General features: G+C 36.6%; 1 protein-coding gene across 2 annotated transcripts; it reads right to left on the bottom strand.

The window, feature by feature from the left end:
* Positions 1-5,629: 5,629 nt before the first annotated feature.
* Positions 5,630-17,794, bottom strand: LOC124262080. 2 transcript variants are annotated; one of them, XM_046696510.1, is made up of 7 exons: positions 17,603-17,794; positions 16,864-17,280; positions 12,434-12,580; positions 11,032-11,389; positions 7,835-8,037; positions 7,433-7,574; positions 5,630-5,764 (listed from the first exon to the last, which is right to left on the bottom strand). In XM_046696510.1, the coding sequence occupies exons 2-7, from the start codon at positions 17,217-17,219 to the stop codon at positions 5,735-5,737; spliced, it is 1,236 nt and encodes a 411-aa protein (XP_046552466.1). In that variant the 5' UTR covers positions 17,220-17,280; positions 17,603-17,794; the 3' UTR covers positions 5,630-5,734. The 2 variants fall into 2 exon arrangements, with proteins under 2 accessions (XP_046552466.1, XP_046552465.1); XM_046696509.1 differs by lacking the exon at positions 17,603-17,794 and having other exon boundaries at positions 16,864-17,420.
* Positions 17,795-19,081: the final 1,287 nt, after the last annotated feature.

Below are 19,081 nucleotides of genomic sequence, written 5' to 3'. Positions count from 1 at the left end.
ATGGTTACATTATAAATCTATTAGCTAATAAGCTCTACAGAGTTTTTGGCTATTGTATATGTAGCTTAAAGTTAATTATATCTTAAGCACAGTACTATACTCATATTGTAAAATATATTAGCTAACAAACTTTACTAAGTTTGGCTATTATATATGTAGCTTAAGTTAATTATATCTTAAGCACAGTACTATACTCATATTGTAAAAATATATTAGCTAACAAACTTTACTAAGTTTGGCTATTATATATGTAGCTTAAGTTAATTATATCTTAAGCACAGTACTATACTCATATTGTAAAATATATTAGCTAACAAACTATACTAAGTTTGGCTATTATATATGTAGCTTAAGTTAATTATATCTTAAGCACAGTATTATACTCATATTGTAAAATATATTAGCTAACAAACTCTACTAAGTTTGGCTATTATATATGTAGCTTAAGATAATTATATCTTAAGCACAATACTATACTCATATTGTAAAAATGTATTAGCTAACAAACTCTACAAAGTTTGCTGTTATATATATAGCTAAGCTTATTCATATCTTAAGCTCAGCACTGTCTATATCATATAAATATTTTTAACTAACAAACCCTAAAGAGGTTTGTTATTATATAATTAGCTTAAAATTAATCATATTTTAAGCTTAGTGCTATGTTTATATCTTAAAGTATTTTAGCTAACAAACTCTAAGGAGTTTATACTAGCATATTAACAAGCTTAAGTCTATTAGTCTTAAGCATTGTATTAATATTATATATACTTATCATAATAAGTACATTGTAATAACCTCTATATGGCAGCTGATAAGCTGGCAGCAGGAATTCATCAGTTCAATGCCTTTATGAAGTTCTCATAGGGTTATTACAATCATCACAGTTCAAATCACTAATTATTAAAATCCAAAGTATTATATATTCCCACCTCCGCTCTGTTGGATTCTACAAGCAAAGAGCATGAGTCAGGATAAGGAAAATATGTAATTTTTTGAGTAAAATTGATATTTTATACTTATCCTGACTCATGAGGTCAGCCCTCCCATCCTCCCCAAATAACACTTTGGATTTCCCTGTAAATTCAAATGTTGGGCTCAGTATATGAGGAGAGAGTGAGGCACATGGGTAGAGGTGGCGCCCTCGTTCACGCGCTTGTGGAAGGGAGGTAACTCGTGGTGTACTAATTAGTGATTTTACATTGAAGGGAACTTCAATTAGGGAGATACAAGTGTTCCACTATGTTAGCAGGAGGAAGGAGACAAGCAAAAGAGCATGAGTCAGGATAAGTATAAAATATCAATTTTACTCAAAAAATTACATGTTTTATATTATCATTTACTTTTTTTTATATTTCAATAATTTACTTATCCCCACTTACTCAAAATTGGCTTATGTCAAAATCATTACTATATTCGAAACTTTAACTAAATACCCAGTTTTTTTTTGGATGTCCATATCCATTCAAAAATTTATTTCCTCACTCATGGCTTTAAATATGGCATCCATGTCGGCGACATTAACTTAACAGTTGGAAGCAGACGTAAACATCAACACAACAGAACAACCCAACACAATATCTGTATCAAATGCTGTATCATCTATCATTCCACTATATTGCCTTATTCTATATTCAAAAGACAAGGTTTGATGAGGGGTATACTTGGCCCATGGATATCTGAATCATATTTCATTCACCCAAAGTGATTATGGATTAGTAAAGAAGCTTATGTGAATAATGTTCCATTACATTTATACATAAATACAACAAATATTAGATAATAAACAGCATGATAAGAGAGAAAGCAACCTGTGTATATTACATCTTGGTTACCCATCAAATGTGCGATTGAATGTTTACATCTTATGGTTGACAGATGAATCTGTGTTCATAGGAATGGCGGCAGGAGCAGGATGGATTTAGAGATATATGCCGTTCAAACATGTATGCATTCAAATCACTACACCCAATTGCAAGTCAGAGGCAAAAATGGACTATTTAGCAAAAATGTGTACCAAAATATAAGTCAAACCTACTGTCGCCTGAAGTAGCCTAGCTAGGCCAGAATCTCCCCCTTTTGATATAAGAGCAAGGGGTGGGGAAGAAGTAGCCTAGCAAGGCCAGAAACTCCCCACTTTTCATAGAAAACAGAACAAAATATCCTAGCTTAAACAGGGGAAAGTTTGGCCGGAGAGAGACTTTAGCCTAGCCCAATCTTTCCCCAGCGTAAGAATATCCTAGGACAAAACCTCCCCAGGGAAAGTTTAGACCGGGGAAGAAATGGCCTGCTACACCGGCATGTTACGGTTGCTGAACTAATCCGTTGTTGTTTCAACTATGGGGGTCGTATCAAATATCCATGTACAATTTACAAGGAGTGCCAGGTGTAGGGTCTTCTCTGACCATCTGCTTGAGATTAGAAACAAAACTATCTACAGCGATCTTGGTATCATCTGTAGGATGGTTGTGGGCCTGACCTTGATAGTCACAAGGTCATCTTTGGTGTTGCCGGTTGAAGTACAGCCTGGTGTTGAGCATATCCAATGGATGCTATTTTGTCAAATAGTAAACTTTCGCTCACTCAAGACAAGATTACAATTGTCCGATTTGAACCCTCTCAGGAATTTCTGAATTTCGCTCACCTATGATTAGGAGATGTCCCCCATAATCGCCCATTGTCTAAGGTTTAGCACGCTTCATTGCTTTGCCTACCTTAGACAATACCTGCCAGCATTCAGGGAAGTACCCGTTTTTATGCTACAAACAAGAAAAGAACTTCATTAGAGGACTGCAAGATGACTTAATAGGCAAGTGCTTTGTTACACAATCAGAATCAATTGCTGGTTATATCTTAATGAGCTTCTAACATTAGCTATTCGCGGCGTGGAAGCAGGGATTTACACATAAAAATTGACAATGGACGCAACGACAATGGACGCAACCAAATTTATTAGGGCCTTCACAGGGATTGCAGAAAAAGTCCAAATACTTTTTTGTAAAATTCCAATCAAGTAACAATAGGTTATCACGGAGTTTTCAACTAGCTGGGTTATGGTATCATTTGCAATTTAATTACTGTAACAATGTGATGATCATGATACACAATACCATAACAGTAACGGAATTACAAAAATGTTACAACATAGTATTAATAATAATATTTAAGTGTCTAGGACCCCCATTTTGTAGTCCAGGACCCCTGAAAATTAAGAGTATGAGTCCCAGGGACCCTCAAATACAGGACTCAAGGTAAATCCCTGGTGGAAGTGAAACAACACAATGGGAACAAGGTTTTGAGAGAAAAAATAACAGTTGCTACGTGAAAAAGAAAATATCCATGGTTAATTTTGAATAAAAAAGACAATCTTGTGGTGTTATGTTGTAGGGTGTGTCTGGCAGAAAAGACAAATCTAAATTTGACATCTGCATGGATGGATGAACGTTTGCCGACTGTACAAATTTCAAGTATTGTTCGTCACAATGAAAGTGTTGATCATAAAAGGAATGTTAACAAGAGTGAACAGATTTAGCCATTCAGCTTTTGAAAAATACAGCATAAATACGTATCCAAAGTCAAGTGCCCTTGTCCAACTAACAAATAGTTTATCAAGTTGTTTCAGTTGTATTTGGAACTAAACACTGATAAATATTCAAATATGTCTCATTTTGTTAAGTTAATACAGTTAATGAAGTGAAGTGATGACAGATGTCATTGATCTTCTCATTTATTTGACTATGTTTGTTTCAGTGTTTGTTATCAATGTGCCAGCTATGGCAGATTTATATCATGAACTCAGTGCTGTAAGTGGTGTAAATGTTAATCTAGTAATGAAACAAAGTTTAAAAGAAACTACTGGTAACTGTTAGAGTGAAAACTAGGCTGTTATATCATCTAACAGCGATCTTGGTACCTTTTTTACACCAAAACGGATATAGACTAAGACACATAAATTTTTTTACAGCACATCTGGTTAAATCTGTTTTATTTATTCATCTTTAACCAGGAGGATTTTGTCTTATCTCTATTATTGAATAAAAAATGTCGCACCTCTTAAACTTATTTGAAATGAATTTAAAAAATATGGTGGGTATCAGACAGTATAGATACACTCTTGAAATTGGAAATACCCACTTAGTTTCAAAACTATGGGTATCATACTACCCACATGGCCAAAAACTTATTATCTGGAGCTCTGTAACATCAATCTGTGTCAGTAAGGTACATATACAGTCTCTCATATATTTTGAAGGGTCAGCTGATTTAGCCTGTGCCGATATTCCCCTCCTGTAGTTTTGCAAAACCAAATTTGCTTCTATTGTTCACAATTATTATAAGTTTGCAAAATACAATACTATGATGAACTGGTCCACTGTAGCTTAATTTCTATTATGTTTCTTATAAATATAAGGCCAGGCCAATTTTATTTCTTGTTTTACGGATCCGCCTGTCATATTTTTTCCACAAAAATCTGTAAAACAAGAAATAAAATTGGTCTGGCCTCATGAGCAAAATCCACTTCATGAATAATATACCTTATATAGTATTACATATATTACAACTGTTCAACTTTCAAAGTTAAAATTACAGCCAGATGTTCACAACTACATAACAGATCTTGTGAAAATGCAGTGATGATTCGGGGACAATAAAAGTTGTTAACACACTCACCAAATTCAATATTCTCCATGTTAAAGGTTAATGTCAAGTCAATAGGTCTTATCAATATCTTCTTTATTTAATAACTGCCACAAGGCCACACTTGGCACATGTATGGAAGCTCTGGAATTCTGACATTTCACTTAAAAGGACCTAAATACATTATATATGCAATTGTCATGCGTGCAGGGCCACTGCCAATTTTACAGCTACTAAATCTTCATAATGTTATTGATGTTTCATATAGCACAATCAACTAAGCAGATTTAACAGAAAACATATTAATAGATACACTGATCATAGTCACAACAGCAGCATCAAAATCAATACTAAAGCTTCTTTTGCCTTCAGCACAGAAATGAGCTTGTTCCTAAAGGGACTATGTTTTTCATGCTTGTGGTTAAACACTGTCTTTTCTCGCCATTTTCAGCAGTTGAACCTGGAGATGACTAATATGTGGTTGAGCTCAGTGGTCCAAAGACATTTTTCTAGATTCTGCCTCATGTTTCTGAAACAGTCATGGCTGAAGTTGCAGACAATAAGTGGTCACAAAGAACATTGTGTAGCCAAGAAATAATATGTCCTTGTTTCCAGTAAACAAGTCGAGCCATCCTTTCTCTTGCCACTCTGAATGATTTTATCACACCTACATGTTGGAAGCTCATCAAATAAATACCATTTGTCCCTGTAAGCACCCCTCACTGTTTGTAAAGAGCGTGTTAGCTGAATCACTTTTCAATCTACCAGTAATCAAATTAATCAAATATAACATACAAAAAGAAAAGAAAATGAAATGTGTTTGAAAAAATATTTCCAGCATTACATCTTGTTTATGTAAAACTCTAATATCATTTGAACTGTTCAGCTGGTGCACTAAAGTTGTTGTTTTTATGGACTCCAATGACAGGGGCCTACTTTTTTATGACAAAAGTAAAGGGTGGATACATACATACAAAACAACCAAATCTTCTGAACTTATTCTCCTCTTTATGTCCAACTGATTACGGATCAAACACATATTTCTGTTAATATTGTTTGTTTCTTTCCAGCTATCAACTGTCTGTCTTAACGACCTTCAATATGGACTGTACTTGATCAGGAAATCCTGCAAAAGCAAATCAAGGACAGTGTCAGTACATTGAAGACAAAACAATATAGAAATGTCACTTCCCAAAAGTCTAGCCAACGAGGCAACATGATCATATGAAATATTCATCTGTTTACCAATTGACTGCTAGATCTAAACAGCCAGGAGGACTTCAATAAACTGCCATGAAGAGGAAGTATGTGCAAGCAAAACTATATCCACTGTCTCACAGCGCCAGTCATTCATCTTAACCTCTCTGGTTTTCTTTCCATTTCAACAAGAAGACAAAGTCATCAACATCCCCCACAACGACAAAATACTCTTTATGAATATGTCTACTAGTTATGATTACGTCAAATGTTTTGGAGTGTATACAGCAAAGTGGAAGGAGAGTACTGAAAGGTTTTTAAGATCTGCTCCAGAATTGAGCACTACCACCAAATTCAGTTGAAGCCTAACTTGTTGCCATGAAAATACAAAAAGATGACATCCTCATAGTCACAGCCTAAGTCATGTTTCCATGGAAACCACAAAAAAATAAAATTCATAACTGGGTCTAAACCCCAAAAGGCACATCTAGGGATCATGCTTGATATGTGTACCAAGTTTGATGAAGCTAGCATGTATAGTTTGGAAGATCTGCTCCGGACAAAATGACATCCTCATAGTCACAGCCTAAGTCACGTTTCCATGGAAACCAAAAAATAAAATTCATATCTGGGTCTAACCCCCAAAAGGCACATCTAGGGATCATGCTTGATATGTGTACCAGTTTGATGAAGCTAGCACATATAGTTTAGGAAATCTGCTCCGGACAAGATGACATCCTCATAGTCACAGCCTAAGTCACGTTTCCATGGAAACCACAAAAAATAAATTTCGCATCTGGGTCTAACCCCCAAAAGGCACATCCAGGCATCATGCTTGATATGTGTACCAAGTTTGGTTACGCTATCACAAATAGTTTAGGAGATATGCTTCGGACAAAGTGTGATGGACGCACGAACGGACGGAACTCGTTTCTAGATCCCCCGTTACTTCATTGTTGGGGGGATAAAAACATCTGAGGACTGCATTTTAAAACATTTAATGCTTGACTTGATATTTACAAGTCATTCAACAGATGACATGTGGTGATATGTCAATGGTTATTTTCTTGAGTTGATTGTACAACTTAGATATTTTTAAACCCCTGACAGGTACTAAAAGTATATACTTTACATTACTGTTTAAATCAATGCCACCTGCATAGATTACATAATACACTTAGCCAATGATCCGTTTTTCATCTTAGAGGGTAGTATATCCCACATATGTCCATGCAATGAAGCAAACAATTTTTTTCATTCTGCTGTTTTGCAATTAAGTTTGAGTGCAGGCAACAGCTGAACAAGTTTAATCAAAATCTCTATTAAGTGCCACTGATCTATCCCACAGTACACAGTAGGTACCTCCCTGCAAAACTTCTTGGTGACTACATGTTTTTCAACTGCCTTTTGGATTTGGACTCCAAAACTCGCCACTATGCTCCAGAAAAAAAACATTCTTTAGATATTTTTAGATATTTTCCCAGGTAATAATTAAATCTGAATCAGAAACCTGATTTACATAAGCACCATCTTTCTATTCCATACAATGTCGCTTTGGAAACAAAGAAAATATGTTTTAGGAACCTGGACATTTTACCTTGTCGTGAGCTGTGCCTACAAAGTTCTTGAGGAAGTAGATGTATCTGGCTGCAAACTCAAACACAGTTGCTTTGTCCGTTTTCTCTGACATTCCTGGCACCAGCTGTCTCATTAAGTCACATGCTTCTTTGATTCTAGCCCTGTCATGATAAATATTTTCATTTCTAGATGACAGTAACAGCTCCAGTCTGCAGCTACTACACTGTCCAGTTATGTTACAATATGGAACAACACATGGGAAAGCGTATGCAGGAGTTATCTTTGCAATCAATTATACATGTCTTCAAATTAGCATCTCATGATTTGTTTTCCTAACATGCAAGTATGTGCCATTATCAAGGATGGTTCAGTTTCATTATGTATCCTGAAATGTGGTCTACAGTCAAATTTGAACATGTACCTCCTCTTTCTTTCCTTCATGTTGTGTGACTCTCGCTCCTCATCCATTGCTTGTGGGGAATTCAACAGAGGAAAGCTGGTGGAGTCCTGAACACTGGGATCAACCGGGGAGTCATGACAACTGTATGTTGGGACTGGTGCGTCTTCTGTTGGGCTAGTGTTCTCTTCACCGCTACTATTCAGCACCAAGCTCTGAGAACAAATCTGTAAAATACAATTAATTTTCACTTACACTTTTAAGGGCAAAAAATACCTAATTATAACATATTATTTGCTCTCAAGGTAATTATATCTTGGAAATGACATAAGGCTAGCATCTAAATGATTTCATCAATGTTAAATGTTGAACAAGTGTAGGAAATACTTCAACCCTGGTTGTGGTTACCATGGCCTTCAGTGGTACTGTGGCTATGTCAACATCAGACAAGTTTTCAAGATGCTGCAAGCATTGAATGTAACCACTACTTTTTGCCTAGATGTTTTGGCTTTTAGAAAAATGAACTGAGAACAAAAGTAATATATTCCTTCAAGATGTGGCAAATCATCACATCTGACTCTTATTCTGTCTCCCCCACCCTTGAACATTAATGAGTCCAACCCAAAAATGATTGGGCAAGTCTAGATTGCATCAGCTCCACTCCAACATTAAGAAATGATCTGGGCTCCTTTTGGATTCTTTTTTCTTCTTTAGATATTTGTCTTCAATAACATGACTTTAGTTAAGGGACAAAATATCAGTCTAATGGCAGAGGTACCTGGTTGACTGCAAGGAACTCTGGGTAGGACAGTGTGTTCAGTTCAAGGGGACAAAATAGGGGTACCCGCCTAGCTTAAGTGCCAGCCTATTTATGTTATAGTTTTATTGCAAATGAGAAAAAAAAAAATTTCCAGAGGAGAATATTTCATTTGAATGAATTTCCTTGGTGTGCATTATGATGTGCCTCTTCAAAGTTAAACATCAATTTTTTATACTGTTTGTGTTCAATTGAAACAGTCCCTAGGTTCAACATGTCCAGATAGCCAAGAGCAGCCACAAATTCACTGATCCAAATTTGAACTAACATAGGGGGACAGCCACTAAAAAGCATGATTTTCAAGTCCCTGGCATACCTTCAGATACGATAAACTGACCTGACTAGCAGACTGATGATAAAGTGCATATAAAGTTATAGTTCTTATAACAGAGACAGTGTTTCCGGTGAGTTTCGAATTTACCAGTCCATGGGACTGGTAAGCCTCAAATATACCAGTCCCTTATTATTTTCACCAGTCCACTTCTTTTCCATGTTAAATAAAGATAACAACAAGAATGTGTGTGTGTGTTTGTGTTTCATTTTTAACTCTTTCAACACCAGTCAACCAGAGGCATTTACTGCCGTGACACCGAGTTCCCAGAGACCCTGAGGTCATAGATGAAGCCTATGTTTATGAAGGAAATTATAAGCTTGTAAAACGTTATTGCTACTACATCCCATACACCATTTAAAAGATCTAATCCTACTGTTGATAAATATGAAGTTTATTTTTATAATATTATTCAAATAATACAACTACAACTTAAATAAATGTATTTTTGAATGAAAATGCAAGCTTACATTTATAACGTCCAGATAAACCACGAAAAAGCAAAAACTATGGCGATTTTTTTCCATTTGTGACATGTGATAACATGTCCGTGCCTTTTCTTTTATATTTTCATTTTCGTCATCAGAAAATGATTATAAAAGATTTCTTAAATAATATGTATGGTCAGCCTATTTCCCGATATCTGTGGCTTTCCGCTCGGTAACATGACATAACAACGGAAAATACCTCCGTTTTGAAGCTTCATTATGCATAACATGCGGCGTGAATCGTTTGATGTCGGGCATCGTTCGAAAGCTCTCATGGCTCTGAACATCAACAATATCACTGTACCCTTGCCAAGAGTATTTTCACAGTTGTAAGAAGCGATTTTATTGGATAAACATTGGTTTCTAATGGCGGCTTTTAGCCACAGTCTGCTATAAGGGTTAGGTGGTTGGTCAAAATCGGACAAGTGACCTAAGGCAGCCAATCATATTACAGTAATGGATACGTCCTCGTCGAAACGAAAACCTTCAGATTTAGACAAAAGTTTTGGGTAAAATAATGCTATTCTGAACATATTAAGCAAGAAATGCGCTACCTGTACGTAAATTATGGAACTTATTGGACGTATCGTGCTAGGTTATGACCTGTGACAAAATGCTTCATGTATATATTTTTCGCATTAAACATCGTGTCCGGTGAAAGATTGGTGAGCGAGATGTCACTCGTCAGTGACTTGACTTACATTACATGATCGCACAAAAGATGGAAATAGTAATTTTGTATGTACGTTTGACAACTTTTATGAATGTTGTTGTTGATTTTATTCATTAGTTTATTCAATTTATTTAATGAATTCCTCGAAACATCGTTACTTTGCTCTTTGACAATGTTATTGTAGACCAGCTGCGAAGCATGTGTCCGAGAATCGTTGTTTTCAAGAACATTCGCGAAAAATAGTTTATAATTTTAATTCTGATGATAATATATGATAAATTGAAATTTAATAAGTGTTTTCAGACATTGTGAAATGTGATAGATTTGATATATGAATCAAAAGTCAGGTAGGTTCCTAAAATTATGTCTCATTTTGGCGTTGTGGCGATTATTGACCTCGCGATTGATTGAATAGGTTAATATGTCCATTCCCCATCGTAAAGTTGTCTTACTATTGGCCCCGATAGAGTATTGAAATCTGATGCATTATAACCTCAGCCAAAATGCCTCTCATCTGGATCGAGGCTAAGCGAGGCGATCCAGCCAATGACAATAATCGCTTGGGACTGTTACTAAAAATAGACACGGAATTCCTTACACGTATCGCATATGGTGCAGATCGAATTTACATGGAAGTTTCCTTTATCTAACAGTTGCTGGTAATTTGTATTGCCAATTTGGAGGAAATGATTTAACCGGGTGTATTTATTGCCGGTCCCCAGGACTTGTTTGCCATAAATATGCCGGTCCTTTGATTTTTTAACCGGTAAAATACCGGCATATGCCGGTAGACGGAAACACTGAGAGAGAGTACCTATATTCACATACATGCTCTTCTATGGCACCCATTGAGCCCACTTCATTTTGAACACAGCCAGTTGTCTTTCTTAATTTTGGAATTACCAGTCTTACCTGTGATACTGGGGTGTAGTTGGTTGACATGTTTGGTTTGTTTACCAGCAGAGGAGTGACAGCTTGGACATTAGCTTGGAGAGACTCAGGGGTCATGGAATTAGGCTCTGCGATGTACATGATCTGACCACTTCGTGGATGAGGGGTGTACACATAGTTGCTGTTGCTACTGGACTTGGTGAGGGTTTGATGGTTGATGGGCGTGGTAGTCATGCTCTGATGGTCTGATACCATAGTTTGCACTGTTGTCTTTGGTATAGACAACACACTGACTGTCTGAAGTTGATTCTGCATATGTTGATGCTGCCTCCTGGACACAGGTGTTGTCACTATGTTATCTCCTGGCAGGATCTCATACCTTTTAAGAACAAACTCACACAAATGACATTCAAGGAGAGAAACAACTTGAAAATTGGTTCCTCAGAAGAAATACAATATATTGACAACCAGCGTGAGTCGCAAATCGCAAATGAAACCCAAATATAAATTGTGACACAGTGCTGTGATTCACCAACAGATATTGAAACGGATGTGGAGTCAGCGAGGGTGCAGCCTACAGGGACTTTTAAGTCTGAATCCTGGGACCCCTTGAATTGTTTTTCTTTGAGAACCCCCATCAATAAATGTTATGGGTCCTTGCTGGTAATGTGAGCAGGGCTCCAGATAAGGGTCTTATCGGCGTATGTACGGATAAAAAATATGCACGGTACGGTAGGAAATAATTTGGAAAACGTAGCAGATATGCACCACTGCAATGGTGTACGGTCTTAGAATCATTAACAGTTGTATTTATCGAAAAAACATATTGTTTTATTGTTCATTGACCTGTTTACACAAGAGTAGCAATGTTGTGGTGCATACATGAAACGAAACACAAGATTACTGATACTCCATTAAATTCCATTCAGTACTCTAAATGTACTATTAATGTTTTCCAGTACTCTTATATTGATAAAATAAGGAGTATGTACTCCTGATTTTGAAAAATTATCTGGAGCCCTGTATGAGGGTCCTGTAAAGTCTTGAAATGGTGTAGTGTAGTGTACATTCAGATAATTACTTCGGGGCCTTAAATGACCACATGGACAGTGACCAAGAGTGATTGGTGAAATAACAGACACAGATAACTAGTTTTGATGAATTGATAGAAAACTCTCTGAATTTTTAGGCATCTCAGCGGATGCTGTGTTTTGTGTTTTCTGTGTCCATTCTCTACATTTGTGCATCATGTGAAACCCTGCTAGTCAACAGATTGGCATTTCACATGATATTCTAGTATTTTTGTATAAATACACAAGACTAAATCCAAGATAACAAAATATGATGGACACTGGTTCAAACACTACTTCTGAGGCCCCAACAATACATAGGTAAAGATAAGATGTATAAAAGATATTCTCACCATCCTGTGTCGCCCATGGCCGACATCATTTGCAGATGGGTTGGATTCATCTGATGTGTGCTGTCCTGACTATCTGTGCTGGGAGACTTAACAGTAAACGCTGGAGACTCACTTTCAAGTTCCAAGCCTGTTGTCACCGTATGTATTCTGTGACAGAGAAACTTAATGAAAGCATTTTTCAATACACTTGTTTGCCATCCAACTTGTTAACAGGTTTGGTGTTTACTTGTGCACTGTTTAATGCCACACTCAGCAATATGTGAGCTAAATAATCAGATCTGGACCAAACAAAACCATTGATTGATAACAATGATACAATTAACCACTCCATGACCATTTGAGTCACATTTTTGTCACAGCGTTGCCTCATATAAGCTTATATACAGATATCACTCATTCTCAATAAACCGTTGCATTGATGTCTCTGGTTATTTATCCTAAAACAACAGTGCCCTTGATTAATCTAATGATTGGATTAAATGTAGTGCTACTTGGGTGTACTAAAGCAGGCACCCATTCAGTTTATTTATGTAAACTTCAACAGCGCAAGGGAAGGATATTACTGATTTTGTAATGTACGTTACTGTCTCCAGGCTGAACTGACAAAAGTCATTGGCTTTGTTTTAATAAATTATGCAATAAATATCATAACTAAAATACTATTATGATATACGAGATATGTGACAATCCATTTCTATTCAGCTCCAATGATGTGATCGTTCTGCGGATTTTGCAGAGTATGTTATAACTGTGTCTCCAGTTTTCATGCAGCACACGACTAACTTCATAAATACAATGACGCAAACAATATTTACGGAGTAAAAACAATTATTTGGGTTTATTTTAAGTGATAATAATGTTCTTTACAAGAAAACAATATTTGGTTCTTAGATAAGAATCGTTTAATGTTTCTACACTCATTTTATGTGTCATTATTCAATGGTTATGGTTAAGGATGTAACGTACGTGACAACCAACTGTTCCTCAACTTGAGATTAAATAAATATAGGTCATTATTTGAATAATGCATGAAGTTGTTTTTATGCAATATGTCATAAAATGTGTCAAGTTCGACAAAAAATGGGATCAATAAGGACAAACTTGTACATGACAGAAATGTACGTTACCGTAATGTACGTTACCATCAGATACCAAACTGCCAACAACGGGGCGCTGAACGTGAAACAGCTTGGTTTGAAACACGTGGAGTGACGTAACCATATTGCGTACGTCATTAGAACGTACGACAGCCGACCATATCTTACGACTTAAAAGATTATCAACAAATTTTGGTAAGTGCTTTGGGTGTCTTTTGTCAGGATAATATGAGGGTGACTAAATATCTGAAAAGTTACTTTATCTACACATTGTTTCCTCATCTGTAGCCCGTACTTTCTGAAAAAATGTCAATTTGGTGAATCTTATGCAAAATACGTCGTATTGGTGTTACTGGATAAGTGTAATGTTCGTTACAATTGGTAACGTACATTTCACCGAATTGTCAAATGAAATTTCAGTGATACTTGTATATCTTGCGAAGTAAATGTTGTCTTTTGAAGGACATGTTGACAACTCTATTCATTCATACTTATACCATTCTTGTTTGCATTAAGATCCATGGAAACCTCCATAATATATAATTACCACTGTTAGTCCTTGTTGATAGTATCATGACACATTTCCTGACAGTGTGCTGAACTAACATATTGTCAAGCTGATGTTATTATATCAGTGTGCACATAGATTTACTCTGTCTACTACTTAAGCTATTTAACCTGTATTTATGTTAATCTGTTACTAAGAAACACATGGAAAACATCTGGTAACGTACATTTCTTCGAGAAGCAAGAAATATATGTTTCAGTGGCCCAAACGCGAAGATGTAATCTGGGTGTCGCGATCAGATATTTTGCGTAAAGTAGATGATCTAGTTCCTACTGGCAAGTCTCAGAGAATGCTGAGCGAGTGAGTGAGTTAAGATTTAAAGTCACATCGGCAATATTTCAGCCATACCCTGACTACCAACAAGCAATAATTTAGACTAAATAAAGGTAAATCAGCGAAGGACAGTAAATCCAACTAGAATATCACAGATATAAGTATATAACTAGTATGTAATTCTAAAACAGCTGAATTACAGAAGACAATACAATACGGGCACGGGCTAGACAGCGCCAACAACTGAAGGTAGACCACCATACTAGGAACCATGGGGACTTACAGTGCTTTTGCTACCTGCATGGACCCTAGCTAGATTTACACCACCCCTTCAGCCACTGACGACTGTAAGAAAATTCAGCCATAATTTAAAATAACAAAAATACCTTATTTAAAAAGGTGGAAAGTTGAAATTGACTTCGAAGTTTTTGGGACTTCTGTATCCTCTCAAGAGGACAATGATGTTACGATACTTTAACCCCCTTTGAGGATACAGCCACTAATAATCGTAGTTCACTGTTGCTAATTTAAAATACCATTTATAAAATATCATATATGTATTCACAAAACATATGGTTCAGTATTTATCTAGTAATTCTATTTCCTTTACAAAAACAATAATTAAATGATAATTATTATTATAAAAAGATCCTTGATTGTTTTGACATTGAAATATTTGTCCCTTGTGATGGAAAAAATAAATAGTCAAGCAGGACATGCTTGACCGTGATTCTCTCATCACAAGGGATACAAAAGGCAGGATCATCACCTTTTAACAGGTATTCATGAGTATATTTTGTATGGCCAATGCGACATCTTCAAATCTGGACTGACAACCCAAGTAGGTGAAACCAATATAGTGTTTTATGGCATGTAATGTATTGATACCTATTTGAGTGTCCCACTTCTTCTGCATCAGATCGCGGATGTACGATCTAATGACAGCTTTGTATGGAATGAGAAGTGGTGTCACAGATTTGTTGAGTGCTGCCTTAGCAGCAAACTCAGCCATTGTGTTACAGAGAATGTTGAAGTTGGATGAAAACGAAATAAAGTTGGTTGTGCAGGCATTTCAATCCTGGATAGATTCACTGTAATGTACATTACTTGAAACGGAAGTGTTGGTCACATATTGTGGAACAATTATTTGTTCAAGTTAATTTGCATTATTGCAGTTTGAGTTCTTTGCTACATAAGAGTAATTGCGTCAAGCAAAATCAAAACATTTTGATATATGTGTTGAATACATCGACTTATTGTTTTTAAATGAAATGTACATTACCTCTTTATGATTTTAAATTGTCAGTCTAATCTTTTGGATTTCATGTCAATTACCTTTAACATAGTACGGAAACACATCTACTGTATTTTTGAGGTGTCAGGAGTATATTTTATATGTGCAAGTCACATTTGACATTATACTCAATTCATTGTAATGTACGTTACAGTTTACATCATTCTGAGTTGGGTGGATAAGCTGTGAACACAATAGTTTAAACGTTTTTTCTAGTCATTCATTTTCTTAGCTATGAGTTGGGTTGCATTTCCGTGGACATGTTCTTGCTTTCTTGCAACCAGACAATGCTAATATTAGATGCCTTCAACAAGATGAACTAGAAAACTGCAACATGATGTGTTGGTATGTTCATTACACCCCAGTTGTAAGTGACACGTCACATTTATTGGGGTATGTGAATCAGTTTTGATCCGTTTAGGTCTAACTGTCATGTCTCGTACATTTATTTGTATACTGATACTAATGAGTTAACCAGAACTTTCTTCAAAGACTGATAGGCTGCTGGTAACGTACATTACATGTTCCAAATTTGCTGATTAGTACTGGTAAAGTTGGATGGAGATTTCTGAATAAAGGAATTGACTTTATATGCTATTTTTTTCTGTTCTGTATACTTGAAAACCTTTATAACAAAGACAACGTCTTTTAATTCCAACTGCGTGACATTTATATTTTTCAATTTGCGAGTGGTAAATGCAACGGTTTATTGAGAATGGGTGATATACGGCTAACCAAACAGACCAGCAGAACGAAGTAGCACACACGTACAGTAAAGGATAAATTTAGTCCATTGTATTAGTTTTTCACAAATCTAGTCCTACACTCTTCTAGCAGAAGATATTTTCTTCTAAAAGGGTAAAAATACAGCCATGAATTTAAGGAAATTTGGAAATCCTGACCATAGTGAGAATAAATGTATATCCTGTAGATGTATTTTGATGATGAGTTTGTTCAACTGTAACTTAAGTATTAAAGAGCTAACAAACATCACAAGTATTACACTAAGCACTTAAAAAGATACATAATAACATTTATCAATGGTCTCATGTCATAAACATCATCACATGGTATTTATGTTAAAACACATATTTCACTGTGTACCCTATATAAGTACTTACACAATAGTGAAATATACTAATGTAACAATGCCATTGGCACCCTAGTATGTCAAGAATTTCAAACTCTGAATACATACCCATTTATTATCTCTATTTTCATCCTTTTGGGTGTGTCCTGCCCACTCAAATCCCTCCTAATATCACAATCTGCAGTTCCCTCAATATTTGGTTCATAGGGCAATTTAATCAGATTTTCATTGTCTTCCAGCAACTTTTCATGAAAATGAATATCCGTCTGATGATCTGAATCTGATGTAAATTCCGAAAAGTCATCGAATCTCCCGTCTTCTGATTTTGTTGGTGAGTTTTCTCCCAGTTCAAGGTCAATAATGTTTCGTTGCATTCGTCTTGGTGACATGTGTTTCCTTTTTGTGTCAGATGACAACTGCCCGTCACTTACGTGATTGAACATTTCAGAGGAAAATTCAGTCATTTTCAGTTTGTATTTTGGTAATTCCTCGGATGACTTCTCAACTTCAAAAGCCTGGTCTGGGCTAAAAATATATGAAAAAAGTAAAAGCCTTTTCACTATCATTTACACCATCAATATCATTGGTAGCAATCAAATCTAGATTTTCGAAAGAAGCGTTCAGGAACGCAAGTGTATGAATTTAATCAGTTCCAACGGAAAGATATTGACACATTCAGAATAATGCACACAATCGCCAACAGATAAATTTAGTTCATCAATTTCATTCGAAAGCTGGCGATACCTTCCTGGGTCATGGAAGTTTCGCACGACCGAATATATTCCTCATTAATTTAATCATGCCTCTTTCCGAAAAATATTCCAAAGGATACGTAAATAGTCAGTACCATCCGTAGGAAGTCTGGATCTGATGTGATTGAGGGTAACTGTACGATTTTCGGTGGCGGGACTTGCTGTTAGATTACGTGCTCCTCACGACTTCCGAACGCGCCGAGCTCGTCTGCTGCTTGGCACTATGACGTCATTGTCACATGATCGGACGAGCACTTGTCACATGACATTGACGAGAGCAAAACCCAGAAAGGGGAGGTGCACAGTTCATTTTCACCCGTTTTCACGAGTTTCAGTGGTCATTTAAAAAAACTTTCAGGACAAAAGAGGGGTTGCGTACCCCTGCACCCCCCTCTGGATCCGCCTATGTAAACCTTTAGTGATTGTCGGTCCCGTATAATGTCAACAATTAACCCGTGAAGGTCTTCAGCAACCCATGCTTGTCGTACCATTGGCGACTAACAGGATCGGGTGGTAAGGTTCGTTTGACCTTGGGAACACACACACATACACACACACACACACACACACCCCAAACCATCATATCACCCCACCCCCAGGGGCGGATACAGCTTTTTGAGAAAGGGGGTTGCACACTATTGAGAAAAGGAGGGGTGCACACTTCATTTTCACCCGAGTTTCAATGGTCATTTAACAAACTTTCAGCACAAAGGGGCCTTTGCCCCACCCCCTTACAGACTGCCACCATATGGCTGAAATATTGCTGAGTGCGGTGTTAAACAACAGACTCTAACTAATTTCAACAAACACTATCGATAGCCAGTAGATGTTCACGAGATCTTTAATATTGAGGAAACTGCCTTACTTGCAGATATAAAAGATACCCTGAAATACATATATGATTACATAATAAAAACAAGTATAATAAAAAAAAGGTCCACCCTTATTAATATCAGTCTTTCTACAACAGGTAATGCATTGGGAACATACCAGAGGTGAGTGTGCGTGTACATGCGTGTGTATGCGTGCGTGTGCGTGCATGTATGCAGAGTATCACAAGGTCAGACTCTGGCGTTTGCATGCCAAAAGGTAGATCTTTATTCAGTCTACTCTACACCAGAAACATGACCCGTTCTTGACTGCATTTAGAAACTGGAAACGTAATTATGGCGACCCCTTAATGAAGAATCTACGTATTCCAGCAAGAAGTATATCCTCACAGAAAAAAAATAACTGTGCGTTTAATAAACAGTAAATTATCGGGATAGAACATATTATAATCAGCAGTGAGGTTGTCCAGGTAGGAAACATCATTGCCATTGAGCTCGAGTTAAAGAGTTCTGTTCTCCCACGTTTTGAAGCTATAACCACACTCAGGGCGACCTGTGAAGATCCGAGTTAGAATTGATCTTCAGTATATATAACCCATGCTTGTCGCAAGGCGACTAACGGGATCGGGTGGTCAGGCTCGTTGACTTGGTTGACACATGTCATCGTATCCCAATTGCGTAAACCGACGCTCATGATATTGATCAATGGATTGCCTGGTCCAGACTCGATTATTTACAAACCGC

Source organism: Haliotis rubra, unplaced genomic scaffold (genome assembly GCF_003918875.1).
Source record: "Haliotis rubra isolate DU_JTF1 unplaced genomic scaffold, ASM391887v1 Scf82, whole genome shotgun sequence".
Lineage (NCBI taxonomy): Eukaryota > Metazoa > Mollusca > Gastropoda > Lepetellida > Haliotidae > Haliotis > Haliotis rubra.
This window is presented reverse-complemented; position numbering and strand designations above follow the sequence as displayed.